Source organism: Polypterus senegalus, chromosome 9, assembly GCF_016835505.1.
Source record: "Polypterus senegalus isolate Bchr_013 chromosome 9, ASM1683550v1, whole genome shotgun sequence".
Taxonomy (NCBI): Eukaryota; Metazoa; Chordata; class Cladistia; order Polypteriformes; family Polypteridae; genus Polypterus; species Polypterus senegalus.
This window is the reverse complement of record NC_053162.1, coordinates 133,695,027-133,706,332: the sequence shown is the minus strand read 5'-3', so window position 1 is coordinate 133,706,332 and position 11,306 is coordinate 133,695,027. Positions and strand designations below refer to the sequence as shown.

Here is an 11,306-nt window from a genome sequence, read left to right as displayed (position 1 = left end):
AAAAAATAATAATAAAAATACAAAAAAACACATCACAGGCACTTGACACATTCTTGAATCACTGCTGGGATAATAGTTCAGTTCCATGTAATGCTAGAGTTTTAACCAGCCAATCTATTTAGTAAAGAACCTTTCATAGTGTACACCCAGTTAAATATACTACGATATGTTTTGCATCTGACTCTCCAACATTTTCTTCCTTAAACATTTAATGTACCTGATAATGGTGCTAAGAATGTTATGAACAGCTAGCAAATTTGTGCATCTAGAAAAAGAGAGAAAAAAAAAGGTACCTTTCTGAGCACATTAAAGCCACACATCATGTACATCACATACAACATGATTTATTGACTTAAACACATTATTACAAGTTCAGTTTAGTTGACAAGTTCACATAGCAGCCATGTTCCTATTACATCGCGGCACTGAACTGGTCAGGCTATAGCAGTCAGCAGAGTAGTATACTGTTTAGTATGTGCCACAGTCTAAACATTCAGTACCATTAGCATTAAATATTATATAAAAATATAAAATGAAGCCATCCACTTTCCTTAAACATTATATACAATAATTATAGTACTAGGGTGCTGTACCATGTACCGTATACAATAATTAGAAATGGAAGTCCTTGAAACAATCAAGATCATATAAACCCTCCAAACTAAATGAAACTGCCACACATTTTGGTTGTTGTCCTTATTCTGTAATAACAGACTTGGATCAGTATACCTTCGCGTGTGCCTTAGCCTTCATGGATGCACAGTTGGTCTTTCTGTCCTCATTAACAGATATATATACACGTTTTTCATGGACAACTGAACAATCCATCACAACAGCTGGTTTCATTACACATTTGAAGATCATTTATGAAAGCATTAGATTTTTTAAAAAAAGATATGTACATCTTTTTCAGCATTGCTCCATCAATAGATGTGCAGAATAACTGAAGATGTTTGACTGTTCCTGAATGTCTCATGAACATCCTGTTAACTTTGTAATACTCCTCTTTCTGCATCCTAGACGTCAGACTCTACCAAAGACTAAATCTAACATTTCAAGAAATTGACCATTCTGATCTTTTTTTATTTGAAAAAGGAGGTCCCCTGCCATGTCCCCACTATTTCTTTTATAGATCACTGCTACATTCAAATTATTTTTCCTCATTACAACATAAAACATGTTGATTCCAGATTTTTAAGACAAGTTAAAAAATATGCTCCCATAACAAATCCTTCAACTAGTTTACTTTTTGTCTTTTTAATTGCTTTAATAAGGGTCTAAAGCATGAAAATGGGCAGCTATAAAAGTTTACCCTGCTCTTGGAAAATGGCTTGTAACCTATATCTAAAAATTTTATTTAAGTTTGTTCTTAAAACATATTCAGGCATTTAGTTTAATATTTTACAGAATCATACCCTGTGTAAATAGTACCCACAGAAATGTTTTCACACCCATCATACTATTTCATTGGAAATAAATCAAAGGAAAAGAAACTAAGTATGTAACTTCACTATGACTCATTGGATTTAGAAGGATCGAAGGGCACAATATGGCAGAAAACACAGCCAGCCTCCTGCAGCGCTCTCTTCAGTGCCACCTAGAAGTTAAAAATTGTCAATTAATAATTTAACATTTATCACTTATTCAATTGTTGCATTTTTTGCAAAGATGTCTTACCATATTATCTGGATTGAGACAAAGTCCTGTTACTGCTCCTCCACTGCCTGGAAACTTCACTGCAGAGCCAAACTATAATGGCAAAATATTAATTTCAGTACTGACACAAGTGTAGTTAATATCAGTTACAATTACAATCATTTATCCATCCATCTGAATAGAGCGTCCATCCTTATTTATCACAAAAGTAAACTTTAAAGAAAGTCTCTTTATAGTTAACATTTTGCATCAAAATATCATTTAGTCAATCAGTCAGTCATTGTCCAACCCGCTATATACTAACACAGGGTCACAAGGGTCTGCTGGAGCCAATCCCAGCCAACACAGGGCGCAAGGCAGGAAAAAACCCCGGGCACCACAGAAAATATCAATCACTCAAAAATAAATTTAACCATCAAAGTGAAGAAATATACAGTTTGAACAAAGTGATGTTTTGAAACAAATGTAGCTGTAATTGAACCAAAGTGGAAGGAAACAAAAGTTCAGGGTAAACTATACAATGTTGTGTAACCTATGAGGTAATTTAACAGAAGTCGTGGAAAGAGAGACTTTCATTTATTTAATTGTCTATATGCTGTCAGGATGTGCCTCAGCTTTTGGAACTTAAATAGAAAGAACATGTTTTAAGAAATTTGTGTAGATACATTTAAGTTCCTGAGCTCTATTTTCATAAAATGGAAACCCACATTTAGCATACAGTTAATTCAATAAGCCTTACCTCTCTTGCTATTTTAACCATTTTCAAGTTCCCTTCACCCAGGCACTCATCTGAATACAACTGTCTTAAAAAATACAAAAAACTTGCTGAAAGTTCTGGAGTTTTTTTTCTGATTTACAGTGGTGTGAAAAACTATTTGCCCCCTTCCGATTTCTTATTCTTTTGCATGTTTGTCACACAAAATGTTTCTGATCATCAAACACATTTAACCATTAGTCAAATATAACACAAGTAAACACAAAATGCAGCTTTTAAATGATGGTTTTTATTATTTAGGGAGAAAAAATCCAAACCTACATGGCCCTGTGTGAAAAAGTAATTGCCCCCTTGTTAAAAAATAACCTAACTGTGGTGTATCACACCTGAGTTCAATTTCCGTAGCCACCCCCAGGCCTGATTACTGCCACACCTGTTTCAATCAAGAAATCACTTAAATAGGAGCTGCCTGACACAGAGAAGTAGACCAAAAGCACCTCAAAAGCTAGACATCATGCCAAGATCCAAAGAAATTCAGGAACAAATGAGAACAGAAGTAATTGAGATCTATCAGTCTGGTAAAGGTTATAAAGCCATTTCTAAAGCTTTGGGACTCCAGCGAACCACAGTGAGAGCCATTATCCACAAATGGCAAAAACATGGAACAGTGGTGAACCTTCCCAGGAGTGGCCGGCCGACCAAAATTACCCCAAGAGCGCAGAGACGACTCATCCGAGAGGTCACAAAAGACCCCAGGACAAAGTCTAAAGAACTGCAGGCCTCACTTGCCTCAATTAAGGTCAGTGTTCACGACTCCACCATAAGAAAGACTGGGCAAAAATGCCTGCATGGCAGATTTCCAAGACGCAAACCACTGTTAAGCAAAAAGAACATTAGGGCTCATCTCAATTTTGCTAAGAAACATCACAATGATTGCCAAGACTTTTGGGAAAATACCTTGTGGACTGATGAGACAAAAGTTGAACTTTTGGAAGGCAAATGTCCCGCTACATCTGGCGTAAAAGGAACACAGCATTTCAGAAAAAGAACATCATACCAACAGTAAAATATGGTGGTGGTAGTGTGATGGTCTGGGGTTGTTTTGCTGCTTCAGGACCTGGAAGGCTTGCTGTGATAGATGGAACCATGAATTCTACTGTCTACCAAAAAATCCTGAAGGAGAATGTCCGCCATCTGTTCGCCAACTCAAGCTGAAGCGATCCTGGGTGCTGCAACAGGACAATGACCCAAAACACACCAGCAAATCCACCTCTGAATGGCTGAAGAAAAACAAAATGAAGACTTTGGAGTGGCCTAGTCAAAGTCCTGACCTGAATCCAATTGAGATGCTATGGCATGACCTTAAAAAGGCGGTTCATGCTAGAAAACCCTCAAATAAAGCTGAATTACAACAATTCTGCAAAGATGAGTGGGCCAAAATTCCTCCAGAGCGCTGTAAAAGACTCATTGCAAGTTATCACAAACGCTTGATTGCAGTTATTGCTGCTAAGGGTGGCCCAACCAGTTATTAGGTTCAGTGGGCAATTACTTTTTCACACAGGGCCATGTAGGTTTGGATTTTTTTTCTCCCTAAATAATAAAAACCATTTAAAAACTGCATTTTGTGTTTACTTGTGTTATATTTGACTAATGGTTAAATGTGTTTGATGATCAAAAACATTTTGTGTGACAAACATGCAAAAGAACAAGAAATCAGGAAGGGGGCAAATAGTTTTTCACACCACTGTATAAGCATTACATCATACATAAATGTTTATAAAATACATAAGGTTTACCAGATGAGCAGTCCTATTTCTTGGCCGGTCCAATAATAGACTCTCACAATCTCTTACCTCCTCAAATCAAAGTTCTGATTCATCAGATGTACAAGTGTTTCCCAGTTTCTCTTTTCAAGAGCTTCCCTGCAAGCAGTTTTTAGGAAAAATGTAATTAACAAAATATCTACAAGAGAACTAAATATTACTATAAAATTATTTTTTGGACTGGCATAATTTTAGCATTTATTCAGACACTGGCATAACTAATCACACAGTCCAGACTACCCTCTCCCTTAACCTCTTCAGTAAGTTGAGGTATTGTATACATTCCTAATTGGCGTTATAAAAACATGTTTTGTGCAAATTCAATCTCCTATATAGAAATTAGGGCAGGGGAAACACATATTATACAAGCAGGAAAAGATCGAGATACCAAGGCATCCTGAAGCTGGCATAGGCCCTCCATCTTTCCGTGCAAGTACTATGCGGTTTCTTATTCTACCCTAACAAATGCCAACCAACATTAGAACAGATAACCTGTGCTTATTTAGAACATGGGAGTAGGCCAATGTGTAAAAATAATCAACAGGACTAACGGGAACCGCCAAGTTCCTATTCCTGATAATAAAGGGGCAAAAAAAAAATTACTTTAGCATCCATAGCAGCTATTGGCAAAAACCATGTCCTCAAGCTTTCCTGGACACCAGCTATTTTATAAAATGGAACATGGATCCTTGCCCACTTACTGAAATCACTGGGAAAGAATTTTTCTACAAACCCACCACAGAGACTACATTATTAATTAATCAAAAAATATATACTTTTGGGATGTGAGCAGCAGATTAACTGGGTTATGTGGTTGGAACAGAAAGGATCAAACCGCAGTGTTCGATGTGAAAGCAAATTTTGTCATGACTGCCACCCAAGACAAAGACAACTGCAACTTTTTTGAATGACATCCCTTATTGAAACAAGCACATCCTTTTTATACAGGGTAAGAAATAAATTGTTCTTTAACTGTACTTGTTCTTTCCATTTGGTTTTTACAAAATTTGAACACACTGTCCGCTACTTTTGATTTGAAAAAAATAGCAAATGATTAGAAAAACCAGACTTACTTTGCTTTATCTGTAAGATCAGCAAACATTTTCATAGCTGCAACAACTTCAGGATCCCCTGTAAATACACAGAGGAAGAAACAGGTTTTGCTTTAGAAGGATGATCTACACTTAAATTCAAGATGCATTTAAGATTATTCTCTCTTAGATAAAGTTACATCATACTATTCTTAGCACTAATGTAACTAGGGGCTATCCAAAGCTGATTTTGCGAAAATTGCAACCGCAGAGGTGTCAAACTCAAGGTCCATGGGTCGGATCTAGCCCTTGGACCCTTTTTAACGCAAACCATGTTATCTGTAATCAAAACATGTTACATACAGCTCTTGATGGGTTGGTTTTCTCAAAAGAGCCTCTTTAATGTTCACTTCATATATTTATCATGTCCATATACAATTTAAACGAATTAAGTTTACACCAACCATTAAAATGCATCTTCACTGTCTCACCATGTTAATTTGTGCAGCACACTGCATCATAGTTACTAAACTGTTAGAATAGACTTGACAAAAATAAAAAAAAATAAAAAAAGTAAAAATAAGGTGACCACCACACTGCCATAAAGAAAGTTGGTGTATTGTATTGACCCCCTACTTTTGACACCCACTGCACGCCCAACCTACCTGGAAAGGGGTCTCTCTTTGAACTGCCTTTCCCGAGGTTTCTTCCATTTTTCACTACAAGGTTTTTATTGGGAGTTTTTCCTTGTCTTCTCAGAGAGTCAAGGCTGGGGGGCTGTCAAAAGGCAGGGCCTGTTAAAGCCCATTGCGGCACTTCCTGTGTGATTTTGGGCTATACAAAAATAAACTGTATTGTATTGTATTGTATTGTGTTTTAATACAATTATATAGCTACATAATTGAATTTCCAGTCCTAACTGGTAATTACACTACATTTCTTTATTATAGCAGTAGTTCTTAAACTCAGTCCTGGAGACTCCATGTGGCTGCAAGTTTATGTCAGTCTAATGAATGAATATCAAAATGTTGGAGTAAGGTTGTGAAACTAATTGCATGATTTGGATCATCATATAAGAAAGACTCAAACCCAAAGAAAGCTTTGAATTCTCAACTACTCAAGTACACAGTTACTGCATTTTCACTAAGAAAAAAAGTTCCACAGTCTGTGACAAAGGGAGCCACCACATATTTATTCGTCTCCTATTTTACAATTAAGGTGAGGGAAAGAAGGTTCTCTATGTCATTGTCTAAATAGCTGGAACACCACAAATCTTGTAAGGAAATCAAGTACACTGCCACAATTTATAGCATGTTATTTGGCACCTTTTAACACAGGTCTAGACAGAGCAGAAAATGTTTTGTTGTATTTATGTTTAACCACTCTTTGTCGAACATGTCAAACCTTAGTTTCAAATGTAATGATCCTGTACTATTTCTTCTTTGTTCTAGCTAGTGCAATGGGTTTCCATCATCATAATAATTATTTACTTTTGTGAGAACACCTGATCCTGCCAAAAACAATAGTGTAAGTGCTCAACAAAGGTACTATTAATCAAAGTGCACCTGCTCACATAACAACCACTAACAATGTCACTCAAATTTGTTCAACCAGAAAAACGTGAAGCATACTTTTTACATTTCTTCTCTTTCTTTTAATCTGGAAGAGGATTTACATCATAAAAAATGCACAGAAGAAAAGAAAAGGTAGGAGCAACACTCTTTCAAGCTATAAGGCTTGAAGAGATTTTAAAAATAATTGAGCTGCTCAGTTTTTTTGATTTTTACATACCTTTCAATCACTGAACAGAACATCAGTATAGCTCAGATTAGCAGTCACACAAATGAAGTAATGTGCTGATTTTTGCTAGATAAACAACCTGTAATGTGTATATGCATGGAAATTTAGTTTTGTCTGTTTAGACTTGTAATGTCAAGTCATTTGTAATAGTATTTTAATAATAGTTTATTCTATTTTGTGTTACCATTTTTCTTCATTTTTGTTTGCCAAAGAAGACTTTCTTTAAAACACCAAAGTAATCCCACTCTAAATATACAGTATGTTGTATTGATTGATAAAATGACCTGAATAAAACTAAACTGCTCAAAAAAATTAAAGGAACACTTTGAAAACACATCAGATCTCAATGGGAAAAAGAAATCCTCCTGGATATCTATACTGATATAGACTGGGTAATGTGTTAGGAACGAAAGGATGCCACATCGTTTGATGGAAATGAAAATGATCAACCTACAGAGCCCTGAATTCAAAGACGCCCCAAAAATCAGAGTGAAAAAATTATGTGGCAGGCTAGTCCATTTTGCCAATATTTAATTGCAGCAACTCAAAATTGTACGCAGCACTTTGTATGGTCCCTGTGTTCTTGTATACATGCCTGACAACATCGGTGCATGCTTCTAATGAGATGACAGATGGTGTTGTGGGGGATCTCCTCCCAGATCTGGACCAGGGCATCACTGAGCTCCTGGACAGTCTGAGGTGCAACCTAGTGGCATTGGATGGACCAAAACATAATGTCCCAGAGGTGTTCTATTGGATTTAGGTCAGGAAAGTGTGGTGGCCAGTCAATGGTATCAATTCCTTCATCCTCCAGGAACTGCCTGCATACTCTCACCACATGAGGCCAGGAATTGTCGTGCACCAGGAGCCACTGTACCAGCATAGGGTCTGACAATGGGTCCAAGGATTTCATCCTGATACCTAATGGCAGCCAAGGTGCCTTTGTCAAGCCTGTAGCGGTCTGTGTGACCCTCCATGGATATGCCTCCCCAGACAATCATTAACCCACCACCAAACTGCTCATGCTGAATGATTTTACAGGTAGCATAATGTTCTTCATGGCTTCTCCAGACCCTTTCACTTCTGTCACGTGCTCAGGGTGAACCTGCTCTCATCTGTAAAAAGCACAGGGCACCAGTGGTGCATCTGCCAATTCTGGTAGTCTGTGGCGAATGCCAATCGAGCTGCATGCTGCTGGGCAGTGAGCTCAGGGCCCATTAGAGGACATAGGGCCCTTGGGTCACCCTCATGAAGTCTTTCTGGTTGTTTGGTCAGAGACATTCACACCAGTGGCCTGCTGGAGGTCATTTTGTAGGGCTCTGGCAGTGCTCATCCTGTTCCTCCTTGCCCAAAGGAGCAGATACTGGTCCTGCTGATGGGTTATAGACCTTCTATGGCCCTCTCCAGCTCTTCTAGAGTAACTGCTTGTCTCCTAGAATCTCCTCCATGCCCTTGAGACTGTGCAGGGAGACACAGCAAACCTTCTGGCAATGACACGTATTGATGTGCCATCCTGGAGAAGTTGGACTACCTGTGTGTACCCTCTGTAGGGTCCAGGTATCACCTCGTGCTACCAGTAGTGACACTGACTGTAGCCAAATGCAAAACTAGTGAAGAAACAGTCAGAAAAGATGAGGAGGGAAAAATGTCAGTGGCCTCCACCTGTTAAACCATTCCTGTTTTGGGGGTCATCTCATTGTTGCCCCTCTAGTGCATCTGTTGTTAATTTCATTAACACCACAGCAGCTGAAACTGATTAACAACCCCCTCTGCTACTTAACTGACCAGATTAATATCCCAGAAGTTTCATTGACTTTATGCTATACTCTGATTAAAAAGTGTTCCTTTAATTCTTTTGAGCAGTATATTTTCCATCATATTAAACTGTGATAAGAGTTCTGTGGCGAAAAACTATTTTAAAATAAATAATTGGGTCTTTGAGCTTGCAGGCTCCAAATGGGTGCAGGTGCATATGTGGAGTGGTTTGGTGCTGGAGGGACAAAGTGCTCCAGGAGGCTCCATGGAAGCCCAATGGGCTGTGGCTTAGAGGGAATAAAGTTTGGCACGGCACCCCATCAATGCCAACAGACTGGCAACAGGGACCCAAGTTGGATTAAGGGTTGTCTGTGCCTGCTGGTGGACGTGTCGTGCTGAAGAATCCATAAAGGGTAAGCCAAGGAGATGTTGGTTTTAGAAAAAACACACCAAGGATCACAGTTTTCACAGCAGGACATTTGTATTTGACTAACATTTTTTAATGCGATTATTTAGTTGGGTTTTAACCTCCACGTTTCACTTTGAATTTATGGATTATTTATTTTTTTTATGGACTAAGTTGAATGCAGTTTTCTTTAGACATTATCTGCTTTTTAATAAAAGCCCTGAATGTTTTACACCAATTCCTTGCCGACTGTGTATGTTGTCATTTGCTCAGCTTATATCTGCGTATGACTATACAGTGCATCCGGAAAGTATTCACAGCGCATCACTTTTTCCACATTTTGTTATGTTACAGCCTTATTCCAAAATATAATTCTCAGAATTCTACAAACAACACCCCATAATGAGAATGTGAAAAAAGTTTACTTGAGGTTTTTGCAAATTTATTAAAAATAAAAAAAAATCAAACTGAGAAATCACATGTACATAAGTATTCACAGCCTTTGCCATGAAGCTCAAAATTGAGCTCAGGTGCATCCTGTTTCCCCGATCATCCTTGAGATGTTTCTGCAGCTTAATTGGAGTCCACCTGTTGTAAATTCACATTTGAATTTGCATTGTAGATGGCTTCAGGTTCAAGAGGCTCCCAGAAGCAACCTGGTGGGTGTGGATCCAACCCAGATTGTCACATACATTCAGCAGATAACTTTATTCAAAACGACTTAAAACTAAAACTGTAATATGACAAGAACATGCAACACTGTAGTTTTGGAAGTTCATGAATATGCCTATATTATCCACCCTTCTTCCCACGATAAAATAAATACATTTAGATAAAACTGTTTGCTCACTAACTTTACTTAGAATGATATTGTTACAAAAAAACCACAAAACAAAAAATGTGTACATACATACATACACACACACACACACACACACACACAGTTCACGAACGTCTCGGAATACATACAAATCGGTTTACGACCAAAAAGTTTGCCTAATTTTTGCATCTGTTCATGACCACAGACTCGGTATACAAACAAGCCAGTTTTCCTTTCGGTTTGTGCGTGCCGATGATTTCCGCACGTGTTCCGTCTCTCCCTGTGCATTCCCTGAGCAGCGAGTCAGCGGGGGAGAGAGAGAGAGAGAGAGAGAGAGAGAGAGAGAGAGAGAGAGAGGGGGTTGGACGCATAAGGCAGAGAAGGCAGTTAAAGAATGAACAGGGCTGGTCTTTGTTTTCACTTCTGTTTACAGCGATCGGTTCGTAGCGTGCATTGTTGCAAGGTTACTATTCTTGGTGGTGTATTAAACTACACATTTTTCAAATGTTCATTTTTTTCCCTTAGCTTAAAACTCATTAAAAAAATGTGGTTTTTAGCGAGCGGTTCGTAGCACTATAGCGTGAACTTTTGCAGTTTTCTCTGTTGTTCAAGGTTTTCTCAAGGTTATTAATTTTTTTTACATTTAGTTTACTATTATGCTGTGCATTCTATGGTATAATTAACTATATTAGTGCTTAGAAACTTTAAAAAAATATATATTTACATACAGTTTTACATACAGGGGGAAATTCCTTCGGTTCATGACCAGAGTTTTGGAACGAATTATGGTTGTGAACCGAGGTTCCACTGTATGTATATATTATTATATTTTTATATACAGTACAGGCCAAAAGTTTGGACACACCTCCTCATTCAATGTGTTTTCTTTATTTTCATGACCATTTACATTGGTAGATTCTCACTGAAGGCATCAAAACTATGAATGAACACATGTGGAGTTATGTACTTAACAAAAAAGGTGAAATAACTGAAAACATGTTTTATATTCTAGTTTCTTCAAAATAGCCACCCTTTGCTCCGATTACTTTGCACACTCTTGGCATTCTCTCAATGAGCTTCAACAGGTAGTCACGTGAAATGATTTTCACTTCACAGGTGTGCCTTATCAGGATTATTTAGTGGAATTTCTTGCTTTATCAATGGGGTTGGGAGCAGCAGTTGTGTTGTGCAGAAGTCAGGTTAATTGGACGATCATTTATTTTTCAACAGGACAATGACCCCAAACACACCTCCAGGCTGTGTAAGGGCTATTTGACCAAGAAGGAGAGTGATGGAGTGC

The 11,306-nt window shown here is 38.0% G+C and overlaps 1 protein-coding gene across 2 annotated transcripts in view; it reads right to left on the bottom strand.

The window, feature by feature from the left end:
* The window catches only part of LOC120535828 (glucuronokinase with putative uridyl pyrophosphorylase), a 51,141-nt gene that overhangs the window by 156 nt on the left and 39,679 nt on the right, over window positions 1-11,306 (bottom strand). For both annotated transcript variants that reach the window (XM_039763932.1, XM_039763933.1), the window contains 5 exons: window positions 5,268-5,325; window positions 4,225-4,293; window positions 2,396-2,459; window positions 1,678-1,749; window positions 1-1,597 (listed from right to left, as the gene is read on the bottom strand). The exon at window positions 1-1,597 is cut by the window's left edge and continues 156 nt beyond it. In XM_039763932.1, coding sequence (XP_039619866.1) covers window positions 1,511-1,597; window positions 1,678-1,749; window positions 2,396-2,459; window positions 4,225-4,293; window positions 5,268-5,325 — 350 coding nt within the window. In that variant the 3' untranslated portion in view covers window positions 1-1,510. The remainder of the gene's footprint in view (window positions 1,598-1,677; window positions 1,750-2,395; window positions 2,460-4,224; window positions 4,294-5,267; window positions 5,326-11,306) is intronic.